The 22,105-nt window shown below is 40.9% G+C and overlaps 1 protein-coding gene across 11 annotated transcripts in view; it reads left to right on the forward strand.

Annotated features, from left to right (window-relative positions):
- The window catches only part of TASP1 (taspase 1), a 155,353-nt gene that overhangs the window by 82,689 nt on the left and 50,559 nt on the right, over positions 1 to 22,105 (forward strand). For 9 of the 11 annotated variants that reach the window (XM_045011800.1, XM_045011806.1, XM_045011803.1 and 6 more), the window contains one exon: positions 3,931 to 4,041. The exons of 1 other annotated variant lie outside the window; for it this stretch is intronic. In XM_045011800.1, the coding sequence (XP_044867735.1) occupies positions 3,931 to 4,041 (111 nt within the window). Of the gene's footprint in view, positions 1 to 3,930; positions 4,042 to 14,618; positions 15,062 to 22,105 lie in introns of those variants that run through there. One more of the 11 variants, XM_045011810.1, reaches the window with a different exon arrangement.

The following is a 22,105-nucleotide window of genomic DNA, read 5'->3' on the forward strand; positions in this document are numbered from 1 at the left end:
GATCTTCAGGCTAATTTGTGTATTCAGTGTTGTATACAAAAATAGGATTGTGCTGATTTACTCCTAGGGAGCAGATCTGTTGAGTAAGAATACTTCATTTTCAGTCTCTTTTCGGAATAGAATCTCTCACTAAAAATGTGAATGAAATATAAACCAGTGCACTGGTGTCTGCCAGAGTCTGCAGTCAGGCTGAAATAGTCACTGAGTCTGCAATGCTGAAGCCTAACCATTAAATATGAGCATTTAACATTTTCACTGATCACATGAAAGTCTGCACATTATATTTTAAGTTGCATCTTAATTTAGCATTGCAGAACTCAGGTTGTAGCCTGAGTTTGGGAGAGTGCCATCGGTTGTTTCCCTTCCCCATGTTTGAGCTGTTTGTTTTTCTGGCATATTAGCCTTTGGTCTCAATGGGTATTATGAGCTTCATACAAATATAGAGAAAATACTTGGGATTATTCTTGTTACGTGCTTAGAAAATATGAAGTACTAATTACCCTCCAGCAGAGATGATGGGGACAGTGAAGCACAGAGGTCAGGACCTGTGAAGTCAGTGGGAGTCTTTCCATTTACTTCAGCACGTTTTGGATCGGACTTTAAAAATGATTTACCCGTGACCAGATCAAGTTAATAGCAGTGCTGGGAATAAAACTCAAGAGTTTCTGGCTCCAAGCCTAGTGCTCAATCCATTAATTTATGCTGCCTATTGAAGAGTCAAAGCAACAATTGTAACTTGTAGTAAGTGCAATATTTTAAATACTGTAGAATAATAAGAATATTCATGCCCTTAATTTAAAAAGAAATCCTGAAGCACTATCAACAGTTAATTCATTCGACTGGTGATTTGAGTCAGTACTGGGTTTACAATGGCACCGGGCCCCATACTCAGAAGGGGCCCTGGTGCCCAGACCGTGGCCCTCCCCCTGCTTGGCCTCCTCCCCTCAAGGCCCTGCCCGATGCTTGCTCCTCTCTGCCCCCTCTCTGCCTCGCTCACCCCTTCCCTGTGCAAGCAGCAGGTGGGACTTCAGAGGCTGAGTGATGATGGGGCCTCAGGACAGAACAGGAAGGTGGGGCCCACAAAAGGTTAATTCGGCCCTGATTTGAGAGATCTCTTTTAGTAGCCCTTACTATTACCCCACCCATTTATTTCAATGAAGCTGTTTTCTCAGTTTGTAAAACACCGTTAATGTAGGTTATCTTATTTGAGCGTATGAGGTGGTAGACTTACTTCTCTGTACCAGTGAGGGAAGAGTATCTTCCTAAAGCCAGAGTTTTAAGCTCTGAAGCAGCAGAGCAGAAGCCTTTTGCGTTGGAATTACACATGGGCTTTGTAGCAGCAAAGCTTTAGAGGCCTGGGAGTTTGTGGGAAGAACCACAGAAATTGAGCATTTTGACTAGTTTATAAAAAAGTAAGCGGTCAGTCCAATTTCTGTCATTAGTTTTGCACTCAAGGTGCAAAGTCTAAGGTTGTGATAGTAGAGAAGAAAAACTTTTAGAGCTGCTTTCCAAAATGAATCAACGGATAAAATTGCATATAGAAAGTAAGAAACAATGCCCTCATGTTTTTAATGACAAAATATTAACTGTACTTTATTTGCAGATGCTTGAACCAGACATGCTAAGCACCTGTTTTAAAAATCACAATTTCCAGATGTGTGTGACATCAAGTAAATAGAAAAATGTAGGTATAACATTTTTAACTCTAGCAGTCTGAGGAAACACACAGTAGACTCTTTTTTCCAAAGACCTGTACAGTAGATCTCCTTGATTTTTAGGTTAATGGGATTGTTTTAAATACTTAATAAAAATCATAGGAATACCAGGAAGCCAAAGTAAGGTTGCCATAATCTGGCAATGAACAGTGTCCTCACTGGAACTGTATGCAGTGGGGCCTTTGTCCTGCTAGCTGGAAAAAAAGGAGAGGATCCCTCTGCAGTTGGTGGCAGAGAGGAGAAAGAGGGAAGTATACCTGGACAGAACAGGGAGAAACAAAAAGTGACTGGACTGGGCAAGAAGGGACTGCCCTTCCAGGTGACCCTAGAGAATCTCCCTGTAGTGAGGCTGACAACACCCACCCTCCTACCCAGGAATCAGAGTAGAACCAGGTTTATTCATGATCCACTGTGGGCATTTATGCTAGTCACCTTTTTCCTTGGGGGCTGGAAAGGAATGGCAGGGTGGATTTTTCATCTTCCCCACTGGCTCAGGGAATAGTCAGGAAGTTAAGTTAAAGTCTCAATTTAGTAACTACAAAAATGGGGCAGATGTCCAGAGCAGGTACTAGTTATGAAAGGGATATGGTTATTGGCTAAATTGGACTGGAACAGGTATTCTCTGATATTTTAAGTGAATGAAGTTGTGCCCTAACCAACCCACATTTAGTGCTTCTTGTTTTTCTTCTGGTGTGGCTACAGTTGTTGTATTTTTTGAAAATTATTTGTGGAGTAGAATAGCTAGTCTTCTGTGTGCTTGTAGGGTGGTGGTTTAAATGGAAAAAATTGATATTCATGGAAAATAATACAGAGTTTAAGAACAGATATTTGGTACTAAACATTGGACCTTTATGTGCCTGAAAAAAAAAGTCTCAAAATAGTAACCCTAATTGTAACAATCTTTGTTCTTGAAGTATACACGTGATGCCTCCATACCAAACAGAGGTAGAATCAGAGGATTGATAATGGGGTTTCCTAACGACCAAGGCCAATAACTAGTGAACTAAATGTAAATGACTTTAAATCATTGTCATCTCTCAGCTGTTTAGTTAGGCTGATTTGCTAGCTCTCTAGGAGGCCTGTTTTTCCTTTTTTGCTAACTGGAGCACAGTGGATAGCCCACTTCAGCTTCCCTAGATAGATATAATTGGGGCCTATTTAGACTATTGCTCTCTGATCCTCCCACTGACTAGTGGAATAAAACCTGCCAGTCTGTGGAAGACCAAAGAGGATAGTAACATCTTATGCCCAAAAAGTATCACAAATTCAGTCTCCTGTCCAAGAAAACATAGTTGTAATAAACATGCAGCATACAACTTGAACTGAACTGTACATGCTAAAGGACCATTATAGACATACAGCATACCATAGCAGAAAAAACAGAGATGAAAAGACTAACATATACACCAGAAGCATAGGTTAATTAACTTTTCTTCCTTCTTGTCAGTAAATTGCAGAAGGCTATGTTAATACATTGAGGCAGTGACTAAAGGTCTGCATGAAACACTTACAGTTTCTTAAGACAAAGTTTTGCGAGCTAGAGGAGTTCTTAGCAAGAAACATAGAACCCAAGAGAAGATGTGCCTTCAAAAACCTAATTCCAAGTAAACGTCCCTTATTCCCATGTTGTGATTGGAAAACTGAGCCAGAAAGGCTTAATCATACCGGGAGGTGGTGTTGAAGATGGGATTAAATTTGGAAGTTTTTAGCTCTAAAACCTGAGTTTAGATTATTACATTTAGCAATATTATATCATTTATGTAATGACCAGAAGATATCTGTGTAAGGTCGATCTGTGCTTTACAAACTTCTAATCTAAGGGCTAGATTACATCATTATTCACTTGAGTGACCAGTATGATTACTTGTGTGTAGATGACTCGTGAGTTATGGTTTCAGAATCTGGAGGGAGATGATTAATCATACACCATGATACTTTCCCTTTTCTTCTTAACCCTTTTCCTCACCTGTTTGCTTTCTGTGTCTTTAATCTGTGCTCTTTTCTCTGTGTGTCTTTACCATGGAGCTTTAAGTGAATTATAGTCAGGTTGGATTGCTGATATTTGACTTGCAGAGGAACCAATGTCAGAACCTTTAATACAATAGCGAAATCACCTATCAAATACAGCTCTTTACTGTGTGGTTATAAAAGAACTATCAGTACCTGCGAGGTGGTAACTATATTCTAATCATTCTTGGTGGTGGTATTTGTATAGGTTGTGGAGAGCACCTTGTAAGGACCATACTGGCCAGAGAATGTTCACGTGCTTTGCAAACAGAAGATGCCCACCAGGCTCTGCTAGAGACTATGCAAAACAAGTTTATTAGTAAGTATACAATTCATCAGAAAACTGCCTAACCATACATGTTTTGTCATTTCTGTTTGAAAAGAAAAACAGTCCATTAAAATATAATCAGATATATTTTTGCAATTCCTCTTGGAGCTACTTGGTGGTCTTTAAGATTTAGACAGAGATTAAGTAGTATGTTGTAATGTATTTAGTAACGATAAATTAAACCACAAAAAAATATGTACAGGATAGGAAAATATATTCCTTGGTTGGGAAGTCACTGAATGTTAAAAGCCAGGGAACAGATAGTTTAGAGGGAGGAATTTCCTAGGTTGAATCACTGACTATAGTATAGAGTGAGTTTGTTAGGAATTAGTGATTTTATAATCATTGAGGCTATAAAATACTTCTTCCCATGCCCCCTTTTTTTACCTAGCGGAAATTAAGATCCATTTTATTTTTTGATTAAAAATCCTGTGTGTGGACAGATTCTGGTTTGTGAATTAAATAATTTTTTTTTCTGAAAAAGAAATATAGATTTCACTGAAGACAATAAATAGAAAAGGCAAATGCTGATATATTTTTTTCTTCCCCCTTAATATAATGATTACGATTGTGGATCCTATTCAGTCATTCTGTGTCATGTATTTTTGACTATTTTGTTGTTTGTATGTATGTATTATGAAAAATATAAGTACAAAACTTGAGTAAAGTAAGAAAACAAATGTCACCCAAAGCGTCAGATTTTCACCATCTAATCAATTCTAGATAAACCTAGAGTCCAGGAGATACCATGGATTACAGTGAGACTTTTGACATATGTAATATGTCAGGCTTCACTGTAATCTAATCTTACAGCATTCAGAAACATAAGGACTGTCTAAGTTCCTAAGCAGTTGAGCATAGGTCATGTATCTCTTAAGTGTGCAAGTACCTTGCTCCTGTGTGATGTGTCCTGGGGGCAGTGCCTTACTGGAAAACTTCTTAATTGCAACTAATTACATATTTTTATTTCAATCTAGAAATACCATGTTAAACCTTCACATACAAACAGTATATAGGTGTGTGAGCCTCTAGCAGAGTGATACTCAAACTGAGATTCAGGAGCTGAAAGTATCTCTTGAATGTGTCTTCTGCAGCTCGTGATATTAAAACACTGTGATTTAATTATTAACCAGTCAGGATGCAGCAAATGAAACAATGAATTCACACTGCTGTGGCTCTTTTGGGTAATGTTGATCACTAATTTGGCTCCTGAACCACTGAGGTCTGAGTATCACTATCTCCTCTAGCTACCGCTAGAACAAAGAGAGGGCAGTGGAAACCTGATACATTTTATAATGTGCCTGGTACCAGGCATGAAGCTAACTCTGATCATAAAAAGGCAGCACTGTATGCAGTTTACTGCTTTAATCCTATTTCTTCAACTCTGATTAACACAGATTTAAGCATATCAAGGTATAATCAGGTTGGCTGGTTTGTTGTTTAAAAATATAAATCCTGAATGTCACTTGGCTAGTCATAATTGAAAATATTACACTGTCTGATGCCATTTATTGCAGTGCAAAAAGGGCTCAGTCCCTAAATCAAGGTGAGATAAAGTCAAGAAAAATTGGAGAACTAGATTGTGGTGGTAGAGACAAGCTTTGGAAGCCAAATAATAGTTGTGATGCGGGTATTCAACTTGAAGTTCTGAAGAGGTAATATTTAATTTTGGCGTTAGTTTGTCAAGTTATTATAGTGGAACTGAAATGTTCATGATCTTTCCTGGAGGTTTTCTGAAACAGAAAAATGGCAAAATCACTTCAAATTGTAGATAAGGTTTTTGTTTGTGATATTTAGGTAAACTAAAAGTTGGCTAATTTTGACCAAATATTTATAACTTGCTGGCAATTTCCTCTTATTTATTTGTTAGAAACTTTACCTTAAGCAAAGAGAGACTTTTCACCTTGCTTTATATTTTAGAGAGTGTATTTGTATCTCTGTATCCCAAGGTGCAGTTTGAAAATGAAGAAAATATTGTGAAATTAATTCATGTTATGATAAAAAAGAACACTTATTTACACAGGTGCTTTATTTAATATGATTTGTAAAAATAATCAGTTGGTAGATGCCCCTTCCATGCTCTGGGTGCTCTTGCAATGCTAAATTTTCATTCTTGTAAAATGTGTATATAACCAATATGCTGCTTAATTATTACTGATCTTTATTATTCAGGGATAAACAGCTTAGGCTAAGACAAAACTCATCCCTTCAGATGTTGTTCTCCCATGCCTGGGAGAAAAGATAATTCTTACAGTATGTTCAGAAGACAAAGGGTAAAGCAAGTTTTAGAGCCTATGAGGTCTTCACTGCAAGTGTCTTGCCATTAGCTTCTCTCCATGTAGAAAGCTAGATCTCCATCTTGAACACTGCATATGACCACCACTGCAATTTGTGTGATATGGGGAGAGATGCAATGTTTTAGGTCCCGGTAGAATATGTGTATTGCAGTAGTGCCTCGGAGTCCCAGTCAAGGACCAGGAACCCATTGTGTTAGCCACTGTACAAAGACAGAACAAAGATGGTGTCTGCTTAAAAGTAGCACAAATATATTTTTAGCACATTCCAACCATATACGGTATCTTCTGGCACAGAATTGGGCAGTAATCTGCCTAAGAAAAGCAGCTATATTGTAGGCAGGATTTACCCATTTTATAACATTACTGTCTAATTCAGAACAGTATTGTGAAGGTGTTGGGCAAATGCTGGAGAAATGGATCCAAATCTTTGTCTTAAAAAAACATTCTTGGCAGTTCTAATTTACTGTAATGGAAAATGTAAAGGGAAAGATTAAATATACCCCAGTCCAAGACATTATATGCTCTCTATAATTCTTATATTATAATTGAAATAAGAGTTTTGTTAGCTGCAGAACTTTCTTTTGATTTGCAGTAGGTTGGATAAAAGAAAATACACTTCATGTATTTTTAACCACTTTTCATGTTAGCACACCAAACCATAAGAAAACGGTTGACAAAAATAGTTCTTTAATAATACTGTATTCTAACCATCTGATTACCGACCAAAAGCTCAGGAGCTATTTAAGTAGCAAATGCGGGGTGGGGGAATAGATTTCCTTTTTGGTTGATTTGTGTTTTTTTTAATTACTTCAAGCAAAAATACTCATGCCAGGATTCCCCAGTAACTTATTGTTTCTTGGTGGTAAGAAGCTTTTGAACCAATCTTGTATAGTGGACTGTTCTATTTTTAAATGGTTATTACATGTGTGATGCTGGTAAGCCAAGTACCACCTCTGGCAAAGACTTAGACATCAGCTTACAAACTCATAGCTGGAAGCCGGGCCCGTTCACTCGTGTATTGGTATATACATCAAAGTGATTGTTAAATGTGTAAGAATGTATGTAGTGTTTAAACTTCATGAAAATTAATGGGATGTTACCAGCATACTTTCTGTATTTAATAAAATCACTTTTTACTTATTAATTGACCCAGAGTATGTATTAATACCTGGGGGAGTAAACAGCCGTGCGTATCTCTCAGTGTTATAGAGGGAAAACAATTTATGAGTTTACCCTGCATAAGCTTTATACAGGGTAAAACGGATTTATTTGGGTTTAGACCCCCTTGTGAGTTGGGCATCTGAATGTTAAAGACAAGCACACTTCTATGAGCTGCTTTCAGGTAAATCTGCAGCTTGGGACAAGTAATTCAGACCCTGGGTCTTTGTTGGAGCAGACGGGAGTGTCTGGCTCAGCAAGACAGGGTGCTGGGGTCCTGAGCTGGCAGGGAAGGCAGGGGTAGAAGTAGTCTTGGCACATCGGGTGGCAGCTCCAAGGGGGTTTCTGTGATCCAACCCATCACACTGAGATCCCCAGTTTTCTGGGTAGTGTTGAGAGGCTTTTGGGAAACTGGCAGATTACTACATCTCTGCTCCATTTGAAAGTGTAGACTCTGACTCATCGATACATACATTTTTACCTGCTTTAACCTCTCAGTAACTCTCATTCCTTTTTGCCAGCTAATAAACCATTAGTTAGTTTACTATAGAATTGGCTGCCAACTTTGTCTTTTGGTATGAGATCTAGGATGGAAATTGACCTGCATTTGTAACTGGTCTCTTGGGACTGGGTGCAATCTGAATATTTTATGATTTTTTTTTGTGTGTAAGTGACCATATATCACATAGGCCAGCTTGCCTGGGTGCCAAGATACCCTTAGACACGCCAGTCTATGTCTACACTACGGGATTATGCCGATTTTACAGAAACCGGTTTTTTAAAACAGATTGTATAAAGTCGAATGCATGTGGCCACACTGAGCACATTAATTTGGCGGTGTGCATCCATGTTGCACCCAGGCTGGTGTCGATTTCCGGAGCATTGCACTGTGGGTAGCTATCCCATAGTTCCCGCAGTCTCCCCTGCCCTTGGAATTCTGGGTTGAGATCCCAGTGCCTGATGGGGCAAAAAACATTGTTGCGGGTGGTTCTGGGTACAGCCTCACCCCTCCCTCCGTGAAAGCAGCAGACAACCCTTTCGCGCCTTTTTTCCTGGGTGAACTGTGCAAACGCCATAGCACAGCAAGCATGGACCCTGCTGAGCTCAAGACAGCAATCATGGACGATGTAAACACCTCGCGCATTATCGTGCAGTCTATGCTGAACCAGGACCTGCAAAACCAGGCGAGGAGGAGGCGGCTACGGTAGCGCAGCGATGAGAGTGATGAGGACATGGACACAGAATTCTCTCAAACCGCAGGCCCCTGCGCTTTGGAGACCTGCTGGTAATGGGGCAGGTTCTATCCATTGAACGCCAATTTTGGGCCCGGGAATCAAGCACAGACTGGTGGGACCACATAGTTTTGCAGGTTTGGGACAATTCCCAGTGGCTGCGAAACTTTCGCATACCTAAGGGCACTTTCATGGAACTTTGTGACTTGCTTTCTCCTGCCCTGAAACGCCAGAATACCAAGATGAGAGCAGCCCTCACAGTTGAGAAGCGAGTGGCGATAGCCATCTGGAAGCTTGCAACGCCAGACAGCTACCGGTCAGTCGGGAATCAATTTGGAGTGGGAAAATCTACTGTGGGGGCTGCTGTGATGCAAGTAGCCAAAGCAATCATTAAGCTGCTGCTATGAAAGGTAGTGACTCTGGGAAATGTGCAGGTCATAGTGGATGGCTTTGCTGCAATGGGATTCCCTAACTGTGGTGGGGCGACAGATGGAACCCATATCCCTATCTTGGCACCGGAGCACCAGGGCACCCAGTACGTAAACCGCAAGGAGTACTTTTCAATGGTGCTGCAAGCACTGGTGGATCACAAGGGACGTTTCACCAACATCCACGTGGGATGGCCGGGAAGGGTTCATGACGCTCGCGTCTTCAGGAACACTACTCTGTTTAAACGGCTGCAGCAAGGGAATTACTTCCCAGACCAGAAAATAACAGTTGGGGATGTTGAAATGCCTGTAGTTATCCTGGGGGATCCAGCCTACCCCTTGATGCCATGGCTCATGAAGCCATACACAGGCAGCCTGGACAGTAGTCAGGAGTTGTTCAACTACAGGCTGAGCAAGTGCAGAATGGTGGTAGAATGTGCATTTGGCCGTTTAAAGGCGCGCTGGTGCACATTACTGACTCGCTCAGTCCTCAGCCAAACCAATGTCCCCATCTTTCCTGTAATTTGATACCACGTCCTTCCACTCATTCAGATGAGCTCTTTCATTGCGGGTCACTTCCATGATTTCCAAGGACATTTCGTCTCGCGTCTTTTTTTTCCGCCGCCTTATCTGAGATAGCCTTCAGGATGGAGTAGGGAAGCTTGAAAAACTTGCAGCTGCATGAGGGAGGGAAAAAAGGGAGATAAATATTTTAAAAGATACATTTTACAGAACAATGCTTATACTCTTTCACGGTGAACAACACTATTCACCTTACATAGCACATGTGATTTCACTACAAGGTCACATTTTACATCTTAATATTGAGTTCCTGTGGCTCTGGTGTTAGAGATCTCACAGACGCAGGTCCGGGCAGCAGAATTCGGCTTGCATGCGGCCATGGTAAGCCATTGTCTTTCGGCTTCTGCAGCCTTCATATACACAGTGCCCTCCTTTCCCAAATACCAAGCAAAGCCCATTCAGTGCTGCTGCTTTCCTGTTAACATGCAGCAGCAGAAACCACCCTCCCATCCAATTCTCTGGGATGATCGCTTTACCCCTCCTCCCACCGCGTGGCTCGTATCATGGAAGATCACTGCTAGCCAAATGTGAAAAAGCTCAGCGCCAGTCACCCGCCCCCCTTCCCCCTGCTTGGCTACCTGCAAAGAAGGATTTATTTTAAGCAACAGGCAAACAGCCCAGTAGGAATGGCCATCTCTGTCCCCTTAATTAAATTTCTGAATTTCAACCAGGTTACCATGAACGATATCACTCTCCTGAGGATAACACAGCAAGATAAAGAACGGACGTTGCTTGAATGCCAGCAAACATCGGGACCATACGCAGCTAGGCTTTGTCATGCAATGATACCAGATTACTTGCTACATGCATGGCGTGGTCAAATGTCCTACCATGGAGGACGGAATAAGGCTGCCCTGCCCAGAAACCTTCTGCAAAGGCTTTTGGAGTACCTCCAGAAGAGCTTCATGAAGATGTCCCTGGAGGATTTCCGCTCCATCCCCAGACATGTTAACAGACTTTTCCAGTAACTGTACTGGCCCCGAATGCATCCCAAGTCCTCAGGGCAAATTAGTCATGAAAAATGCTTGCTTTTAAACCATGTTTTATATTTACAAGGTACACTCACCAGAGGTCCCTTCCATGGCTTCATTGTGTGGGATAGTGGCTTGGGAGGGCTAGGAGGGTAATTCCGTCAGGGTGAGAAAAAGCTCCTGGCTGTTGGGGAGAACGGAGTGCTGTGTGCTCTCTGCAAGCTCGTCCTCCTCTTCCTCCTCATCATCTTCCCTGTCTGCAGAATCCTCAGCCATGGCTGAGGTTACCACCCCCACCTCGGAATCCACGGACAGGGGTGGGGTACTGGTGGCGGACCTCCCGAGAATTGCATGCAACTCAGCGTAGAAGCGGCATGTTTTCGGCCCTGCCCCGGACCTTCCGTTTGCTTCTTTGGTTTTCTGGTAGGCTTGTCTGAGCTCCTTAACTTTCACACCGCACTGTACTGGGTCCCTGGTGTGGCCTCTCTGCATCATGGCCTTGGAAATTTTTTCAAATGTTTTTTCATTTCGTCTTTTGGAACAGAGTTCTGTTAGCACAGAATCCTCTCCCCATACAGCGATCAGTTCCAGTACCTCCCGTGCGGTCCATGCTGGAGCTCTTTTTTGATTCTCAGGAGACTGCATTGTTACCTGTGCTGATGAGCTCTGCGTGGTCACCTGTGCTGGTGAGCTCTCCACGCTGGCCAAACAGGAAATGAAATTCAAAAGTTCACGGGGCTTTTCCCGTCTACCTGGCCAGTGCATCCGAGTTCAGATGGCTTTCCAGAGCGGTCACAGTGGTGCACTGTGGGATACCGCCCGGAGGCCAATACCGTCGAATTGCGGCCACACTAACCCTAATCCGACATGGCAATACCGATTTCAGCGTTACTCCCCTCGTCGGGGAGGAATACAGAAATCGGTTTTAAGAGCCCTTTATATCGATATAAAGGGCTTCGTTGTGTGGACGTGTGCAGGGTTAAATTGGTTTAACTCTGCTAAATTCGGTATAAACGTGTAGTGTAGACCAGGCTTAAGGGAACTGTCTGTGACTCCATGATAAGACTGATTTCACCAAGCCAGTAACAAATGTGAACTTGTGGATCACTATATCAATTATAGAACATTCCACCATTTTGGGGTGTCTGCCCTGCTTTTGACAGTCTGCCTTGGTGCTATATACAAGGTTTTGGCAGTAGAAATGAAAGTGTGCTGGGGAGGAAAATATCGATGAAATAATAGGTTAGAATAGTGCGATATTGAAGGAACAAATAGTGAGGAATAAGAAACAGAAGATAGTCCGCAAAAGTCTTGAGAAAGGAAACATGAGGTCTGTGGGCATAAATTTAAGTTAAAAAAGTTGATCTAAATGAAACTATTCTGAAAAGATTAAAAGAAATACCAGGATATTGAAGGAGAACAAGTAGATGTCTTTTAATTTAGTTTGTGGCAGTAAGGCTATGACAATGCCAACACAAGAGCAATGTTTACATTCAGTTTTATTGTGGGGTTTACCAGTCACAGAAAACTCTGCCTGAGAAAGATGGGCAGATTTACTTAAGTTTTGTGTGATAGTGCATCTGAGATTTTTTTATTATGTCTACCCTGGATCCTCTGTACTGACTGCACATTAAGGAGACTCCTCCAAAAGTAGCTATTCCTCTTGGTGACTAATTGGAAAAACATCTTACTATATGAAAGGTTTGCTAGAAGCCATAGATAAACAAGCTGGTCTGCAGGATGAACAGAAGAGCCATTCAGTAGTGATAAACTTGGGGCTGTTTCAGTAAGGCAGATTTTGGCAAAGTAGGAATAAAGTCCATGTGGAATGAAAAGCGTGTTATTAATCTAGTTAGGTGGGACAGAATAACATTTTTGAACTAGGACTGTGCTTAAACTTGGTTTTAAAGGCTATCATCCTTCCTGGAAATGAAGATTTTCTGATTACAAGCATAATCGGAAGTCAGAGGCTCTGGGTTTAATCCCTGGCTTTATCCCAGACGTGCTGTGTGAACTTAAATTAGTCACTTTGCTTCGGTATCTCTTAGTTTCCCCATTCATAATAGGGATGATAGTGCCCAAATTCACAGGAGTTGAGAGTTAACTCATTCGTGTTTCCAAAACTCTTGGAAAGACTCAAATAAAAAAGCAGATTAGTAGTATTCATTGTCAAAATGCTCATTGCTTTTGTTAAGAATGAAAAAAAAATTGTGTGCTTATTTTGTATTGTGCATTAGGCCTGTTTGTAATTAAAACCTGTTTATTATATATTCTCAGTCACTGCTTTCCAAAAAATATTTGGTACACGTTAGATATTGATCCATTACTCATGGTTACTATTAATGCATATTGGTATCTGTGACTGAATACAGAAAATCCAGATTAATATTACTGCTTCCAGTAACATATCAACAGAGGAGTCTCAAACTTAACAGTGCAGTTTTGTGAGTGCTTGGCAATTCTGAAAATCAGGCACAACATTAATTTTTGCTAAATATTACCAAAGGGGAAAATTTATGCTTAAATAGTAGGCTTAAACTAAGTAACTCTTATTTTCATGTGAACTTTCACAGATTTTGATTTTTGCTGATATAAAGCTTACTTAAGATATATCATACGATGCAAGTTTTCCTTCTACTGTGAAATAACTGGATAAATTAGGTTAATAGCCTACTACAGACAGCATGGCTGGGTTTTTTTGCTCCTCTTTCTTAAACCTGTACTTTGTGGTCACATTAAACTTCTAATAAAATAGTCTGGACCAAGCCAAAAAGAATGGTTTCGTGAGGCAGAACTGAAGTGGATAGTCAAGTGTAAAAATGTAGTTGTATTGGACCCATGAACAGCTGATTGTGGCCTTTGCCATCAGATCCTTGCTTCCTGTTTACAGAACTCTTAAAATCTCCACAGAACCTTGGGAATTCTTCCAATTAGGGAATGCCTGGCTTAGACACTTGGAGCTGTTTAAACAGCAGGTGATGTGCTTCCCTCATCCCTTTGATTTAGAGCCAAAATATTATGGATAACACACAATTTCTGATTGAGTAGGAGGTGGGGAAATTAAATTTAGACTTTTGTAAATGGATTGGGTTTAATGTAATAAACAGAAGAGCAGTAGATTGGTACACAGAATAAGAATGGTGTCCTATAAACACAAATATCTTTCATACAAAACAGTGGATTTTGGTACTCATCCATTCCTTTCAAATGTGGCCAAGTTTGAGGAATGCAGACTTGAGAGTAAACATTTGTGCCATCTCACAGGCAGGAGATTCAGACTGTCCACATGGAAATATTATGAATTGTAGTTTAGAGTTTCTTGTAAAGTATTAAAGAAAACCCTTTGAAAACTATGAACAGAATCTGATGCTTTTCAGTCCTAGGAGGCAAAAATATTTTCAAATTTTTGTTGCCTAGGTTGCTGTGTTAATGTATTTTAGGGTACAGTTTGTACATGAAATAACTGATCTGCTCTTGTTAATTATCATTGGAAAACATTTATGTATCATTTTGGATACACTTAACTATAACATTAAATAATTCAATGGAAAATAACTAAATAGGGGTGGGGTTATAGCTCAAGTTTGTTAATAGTATCCATTATCTGAGACCTTGTGTAATCTGAATTCAGAAATGGCATTAGCAGTGGTGATGGACAATCTCTTGATGTCAGAGGATGGTGGGAAGACCTCTATTCTCATATTCGTGGACCTTTCTGTAGCGTTTGTTCATGATACTTCTGTCCCATCTGAGGGCGGTTGCTGAGGTCAAGGGAAAGGCAGTGAAATTGTTTGAGATCTTCCTGGAGGGATGCCCCTAAAGGGTTTGGATGGGGAACTGCAAGTGAGATGGCATCTGGTGGCAAAGGTGCAGAGTCTCACAGGATCAATTCTCTTTTAGCTCTTCTTCAATACTTACCACGGCAGAAATGGTGAGAGAGCATGAACCCAAGTGTCAAGATAATGCGTAAGTCTGCCTAATCTTTGCACTGTGACAGTATCATTAGACCGGACTTGCCAGTTTCCAGACTGAGATTAATTTATGAATGAATACTACCTGGCTGAAGTTGAACCCTCAGAAACTGGAGATCATGCTTATTGGAGAAGGAAAACACGTGGAGGACTGAATGCTCTTGAATTCTTTAAGTACACCAAGCTCTTGCAGACTAGCTTCTGCAAGTAAAACATTCTACCTTCTATGGCTGTCTGTCTGACTGCACCCTCGTCTGGTGGATGATGCCTTGACTTCAGTTGTTGCATTCCCTTGTTACTCCTGACTTGACTACACCAAAGCATTCTACCCTGGTTATGAAAACAGCAGCTATTTGGAAACTTCAACTAATACATAATACAGCTGCATGCTTCAAACCTGTCCTTTGTGGTCTCTGCTGGCTTTCCATACAGTATCACATCAAATTCAAGATCTTGGTCTCTATCTTCAAGGTATTTTATGATTTGGGCTCAGAATATTTAAAATCACCTAAAGTGCTGGGATGAAGATCATGATTGAGAACACCATTCCTCAGGTACAAGGTAATGGCTTGTATGGTAAGGGTAAGACTCCCACAGGGTTTAAGAATGTTAATTTCAACACCTTCTGTTCCAAATCCAAGGAGTATTCTATAGACCTTGCTTTCACTAGTGCTTTCACATTTATACACTCATGTACAAGTCATCCTCTCCCTGGAGGGAGAGAAGGAAAACTGACTACTGATTACCCATTCCTGGCTAGCCAAGTTTTGAAATCTAATTTCCTGATTTAGAATGTTAATTAAACATGTAATGATATTGTGATTTCAGAGTCTTATAGACTGCAGAGAAAAATGTTTAGAAAAATTGATCAATTTTGTCTACATCACCAGTTATCAGGATTTCTTGGTTGGTTTTTTGGTTGGTTTTGTTTTGTTTTGTTTTTTATAGTTGACATGAGTTACAGATGATCTTGTAACTTATGAATCATGATGGAAAAATCCCATGAATGATTTATGAGAAATTATCTTCAGTTTAAAAAAAAAATGAACCTCCACATCAGTATATTCATTAAAATTGGCTACTGCCTAGTCTTTTGATGGGAAGATTTAGACACCCATATTGAATTCCTTAAATAGATTTTTAACTTTTGTTTATAGTTCAAGTGTGTTTTTCACTCTAAGTGAAATATTAATTTACCCCTGTAAAGGGGCCAGCACAGGGCCTATGCAGCACTCAAATCCCCATGAAGTCTAGTGACTGGTCTTCAGCAAGAAGAATTTCATCCTCTGTGCTTCCCACACTATCACTTCCATGAATATTTAGGGGTGTTTGCAAGCGCTTAACTTAGGCATTGCTCTTTGACAGTATAATTTATATTGCATATATCCTTTTAAAAAAGAGCTGTCATGCCATTAACGTTCTTGAATACTCTCAAATACTAGATCATAACTGTTCTATAAAGTAAACATTTTGGGCGGGGAGTGGGGAGAACAAACAGGTTTTAGCAAACTGGTCTTCAGTGTCCTAACCACATCTGTGTGGACCATCCTGTTGAAATCTCGCTTCTCAGCAATCATTTTGTGACTGTGCCCCAGACACCAGTAGCAAATAATATTTAGCAAGGTAGACTGAAGACATAAACTTGAGCTATGAACACTAAGGGTAATTGACTCACCTATAGTGCTTAAGAAGATGTGTTGCTGATTGTTTATGGAGATTCAGGTACAGTAAACCTGGCTGTATTTTGATGTCTATAATGACATTTCAGTTGCTAAGATTGCACCTTCCTAAAGAGAACTTCAGGAGGATAGCTCAAAAAGCCAAACAAACTCTGGCAGGAAAATCTGACGAAAGAACCTTGCTAACCCCACTCTAGGGAGAAGGGTTTAACGTTTTTTGGAGCTCCCAGGATGGGAGTTCTCCTAATAGCACACAGGTCATGGTGATTGATGGGGAAAAGGTCAATGCTCAGATAGCCACTAGACTGTCAGGGGACAAAGTTACACGGTATGGCCACTTCGTAGCTCTGCCATGGGGCCATCCCACCTCCCAGAACCTTTGCAGAATTCATGGTGGTCTGGAGTGGGAGAAAACTGCCATAGAGGCATTTCTGCCCCTTTCCCATGTGAGCAGGGGGAGATCCTACTGAGGAAAGGCTGTACCAGTCCTAGAGTGAGAAAAACATACTACACATTAACAGTAAACATACTCTACATATTTTAAGTATATATACTTTTTTAAAATAAAGTTAAGATTGTTAACACGCCTTTGTGGAATAAAACTGGCTAAAAAGTTAATAGAAGCAATACAGACTAAAACATTTTGAACGTGTGCTCCAGGCGAAACTTTAGTTAACACCTTATTAAACTCTAATGGTTGATGCAAGGGGTTGGAGTAGATGAGCCAGGTGGTCCTTCCCAACCCTATCATGGTGGCTAGTGATTCTTTTTTTAAAAAGAGAATGGAAATACTGTCTTCCATTTTCTCCATGAAACTCATTAGTTCGTTTAAAGTCTTTGATTTTTGGAATTTGGAAGCCTATAAAAACCTAGTAAAAAGTACTTAGTGTTTCTAGGTTGCTATTAAAAACAAACATCCATTTACATTATTAATATGGAAAGGAAAAACTTAAAGTGAAGAGCTGGGGTCTGTCAGTACTTACTCCATGCATTGGTAAGTGTGCTCTGAAAGCCCACAACCCAGCTTATTTGCTGAGCTCTGTAGCTTACTGCCATGAAAATGAAACCACCAAAGGGCCAAGGGGTCCTGTGAGAGCTTCCAGCCCAACTGGTAAAGAAGCTAACAGCTCTCCTTTTCTTCAGCCCAGAATCTAATTAATAAATTTAACTGTAAAACTGGAAATCTGGAATTCTAGCCAAGACCCTCCTTTGTCCTCATAAGTATTCACCATCACAACAGCATTGTTTAGTTATTTGTGTGTATGGCTTTCTGTTTGTTTTTTTTTAAATATCCCTCCAATGCAGTTGTGGGCAACCTGCAGCCCGCGGACTGCATGCGGCCCATCAGGGTAATCTGCTAGCGAGCTGCCAGACAGTGTTTACATCCCAGGGGCTGCGGTTTGCCATTCCCAGCCAATGGGAGCTGTGGGAAGCAGTGGCCAGCATGTCCCTGCGGCCCATGCCGCTTCCTGCAGCTCCCATTTTCCAGGAACCGTGAACTGCGGCCACTGGGAGCTACGGGCAGCCATGCAAATGTAAACAAACTGGCTGGTGGCCCGCCAGTGGATTACCCTGACGGGCCACATGCAGCCCCCAGGCTACCCACCACCGCTCTAATGTAATATATAAGGACAGGTAGATACCATGTGTGTACATATCAAATATAAGAAGTAGAACAGTGAAAACTTTAATAAAAAGCGTTGTTACGACATTCATCGTTTGCTTAAGACAACGAGCATGCAATGAAATTGTCTCTCTTTAGAATCACTCACTGTTCTTGTGGGTTTTGTTAAGGTTTTTTGCTGACACTGGAGAGCATTTTAAAAATACCTTTCTGTATGTGCTTTAGCAGGCCTTGCTTCTACTTCTGTATTGCAGGGTCTGTGTATGGTTCTCCTAAATGAACATGTTAATGGCGTGCACTATATTCAATGATATAAATGTCTTTAAAAATCTAGCATGAAAAGTCTCAAGCAGAGTCCAAATTTTTGCTGCAGCATCTTTAAAAATCCAACTTATTTTAAATTGCTGTGGTAGTTTTTTTTTTTTTGTTATCCTAAGATTTAGAGATCTGTGGATCCAGATGCTTTCTTGTGCTTACATATTTAACAAATGAAGGTGCATGAAATCAAAACCTGACTCTCCATTTAATGTGTATTCATATCAATTACCTTTGTCAAAGATACCCTGTATAGCTTTAGCACTACATTTAATGTGATGCATAGCATCAGCATAGACCGGGCAAATTACTCCATCTCAATTTGAGGTGTGCACAGGCTTAGTAAGTCCAGTCGCGTAGTAGAAAATGAACATCTTTGTGGACTAATGGCCTCTGAGCCTTCTTTAGTAACATAATACCAACATATTTAAAACTGGGAAGTATTACTTTGCACTCTATCAGTACTGCTTAACAGTTTTGCCACTCCAGTGCTTATACCTTTCCATAGTAAATGTTTACATCCAAACTATCAAGAAATAAAATGTTAATTACAGTGGAGCTAGTAGTGGTTCCTGTAGTATGGAAGACAGTAGATCTAAATACAATACACCCGATGCGGGACTGGCTAGTCCATGGAGCTGGTAACAGTAAATGGAACACTGCTTCTGCCTTAGAATGGATTTACCTATCAGCTATCATCCAATAGCAGATCTTTAATGCTCTAAATGAAGAGTTGGCACCAAGCCTGGGATTCTAATAGGCAGGTCCCCACCATCACCAAATACACCACAACAATTGGGCACTCTTTTTGTCAATCTTGGCAAAGACTAAGTTTTAAATGGATTTGGAAACTAAGTTGCCAATCCTAGATACCTTTCCCTCCAGGGCAGAGCTGAAGTCTGAGGCAAACCAGAAGGGTCAAGTATTGTGTCCTTGCACTATTGCATATCTGTTCTGTGGATCAAGCTCTGGTGGTTATAATCTAACAACCTTTCATAAGTATTAGATTCCCCTTAAAATTGGTCGGTTATCTACACGGTTTCATTTTAAAGACAGAACTTGCTTGTCATGTAGTTTCTGAGAGGAAACCTCTCTGCTTTAGCCTTCTGATGCTCAGCCTTAGCCTAAATTCAGTGGGAGTAGTAGTGAGTCCTGAGCTGTGAAAATTGGGTCGCTTATTTTTTGGAGGCTGTTATTAGATTAAAAAAATAAGGCACACAGATATATGTAAGAAATCACTTCATAGCACTTCCAAACTGTCAAATCGGAATAAAATGCTGAATTATTAAATTCTGAAGTTAGGTTAAGTTGGTGGTGATGTCCATCATGGTAAAATATAATTTATGTATCTGTTGCATAAAGCTACTGAAGGGCACCTTGTCTTTTCACAGGGGTGGGTTGTTATATTTAACGGCTCGATTCATCAGGTTTATATTTTTGGATACTGTATGCAAAATTCTTCCTCCTTATGCCAGCATAAACCTGTGTTGATGTATGAGAGCAGAATTTGTTCCTATTGCTGTTATGTTTGCAGTTTGCAAACTAGTGGCCCAAACAGAGGTTTGCGTAGCATCTGCATCTTTCCACTGTAATAAAATATATTTTCAGGCAACCAGTATAGAATATATTTACTAAAGTCTTAATTTTATGTTAAGATATGTGGAAAGAGCCCAATGTGGATTAAGCAAAATCATTGTGGGTACTCTGATTACTTTTAGTAACACATCATGGTGAATATAATATACAGGATAAAATTTGAGTAAAACACATTTCAAGTTTTCATGTCTTTTAAAACGTCTAAAAATAGCTGAACAAATATGAAAAATGCGCTGCCAAGTGTTCCTTTTAATTGCAGTTCATGTGTCCCTTAGCAGTCTGTACTCCTCTTTTCTCCCTAATATCTTGCTTGCAACAGATGCTGGTTTTAGATCTAAAAGGATAAAATATGTTCTAAACTTTAAGTTCAGGAAGCGCTGAGGGCACTCAGCACTTTACAAAGTCAAGTCCCTTGTGCATAGCACGAACATGTGTAGGATTAAAACAGTTTCAAGATCCTCTTTTTATATCAGTGTTTTTAGATATCTGACCTTGTTGTGTGTGATATCAAACCTATCTAGTATCCAACATAGCTTGACTAAGCAGATGGAACTCTTCATGTATGCTGTCTTTATGGCTGGTATAAAATACGTGCAACTCCTTTAGCACAGCTATAGTCATGTAGTAATATGAGAAAATAAGTGTACCTATCCAAAAATGTTTTAAATACAGAAATATGAATGTATTCTTTCCTCTTTTTAATTAGATGAATAAGAAACATTCTCTACCTAAACAATTTGCAGTAAGAATATGTTCTTTGAGTGATGGTCCCTATTGTATTCCCCTAGGGCAGTGTTTCCCAAACTTGGGACATCGTTTGTGTAGGGAAAGCCCCTGGTGGGCCGGTTTGTTTATCTGCTGCGTCCGCAGGTCCGGCCGATCGTGGCTCCCACTGGCTGCAGTTCACTGCTCCAGGCCAATGGGAGCTGCTGGAAGTACGTCCCTCGGCCTGCGCCGCTTCCAGCAGCTCCCATTGGCCTGGAGCAGTGAACCGCGCCCAGTGGGAGCCACGATCGGCCGGACCTGCGGACGCGGCAGGTAAACAAATGGGCCTGGCTCGCCAGGGGCTTTCCCTACACAGGTGGCGTCCTAAGTTTGAGAAGCACTGCTTAAGAGCCGATTAGCCTGACTCTGACAGTACCCACTGGAGGAAGTGCAGGACACTTAAGAGGAGGCTCATAGGGTTACTGATGAAAGAATTGAGGAGTTCTGAACTGTTGTGCAGGGGGTGGGTGGTAGACCTTGCGCTTGGGTGCTGGTGTAGATCTCCAGTGATCACAGAACATTCCAAGGCTCACAGACATGAGAAGTCGTCACATAGAACACCAGACCCATCAGTCCTGGCTGCTGAGCTGTGTACCCCTTTTGTAGCAGTACTGCCAACATCAAGGGAACCTTTAGTTCTGAGACAGTCCTCTGCTCCGGTTCTGGCTCCAGTTCCAACTACAGAGCACATGCTGCTGACACCAGGGAGGCTTCAGATGGCACCCAGACCTCATGAACTATTTTCCTGGGAAAAAGTGAGTTCACCACATCTCCTGGTGCACTCTCCTCCTAAAAGAGTACTCTCTCCTGCGTTGGATTTACCTCCTTCAGCTAGTGTTCCTGACCACTCCCCTGTGATTCACCCGGATCTGATGGTACCATCGTTTGAACAGTGGTCTGATTTCTCAGCATCCGAGGACTGGGATAGACCCAAAAGTCAGCTGCTCCCGTACCATTGCCATGAATATCTGAAGGCTTCACCGACTCAGTGGCACTACCCTCCCTTTCATCAACACTAGCCTGTGCAGAGGACCCAGTCCTGCAAACACTTGCTTAACTTTAAGACAATGGGACTATCCACAGAGTTTTTGCAGGATAGGGGCTGTAACGTAGCTAGCTGTATGAGGCTGTGTAGTGCAACTCTTTGGGATGGCAGTTTCAGCTTAAGGAAATCTTCAACCACACATCATTGGTACCAATTTTTAAATATTTTTGTATTTTAAAATCACTTCATAAAGCTCTTGTAAAGCACATACACAGTTTGGAGCTTCCATGTTCAGCCATTTTTTAGTTCCCTCTCCCTCACTTCAGTGAGGAAAATGGTGTTTCGTTTAATTGTTTTGTTCCACTTTCCAAGAACTCCAAACCAGTTACACTTTTTTTTTTTGCCAAAGTTTAAAAAAAAATAATCATATTTTGGGCACAGATTGAGAGCGG

This window comes from Mauremys mutica, chromosome 3, assembly GCF_020497125.1.
Source record: "Mauremys mutica isolate MM-2020 ecotype Southern chromosome 3, ASM2049712v1, whole genome shotgun sequence".
Classification (NCBI taxonomy): Eukaryota; Metazoa; Chordata; order Testudines; family Geoemydidae; genus Mauremys; species Mauremys mutica.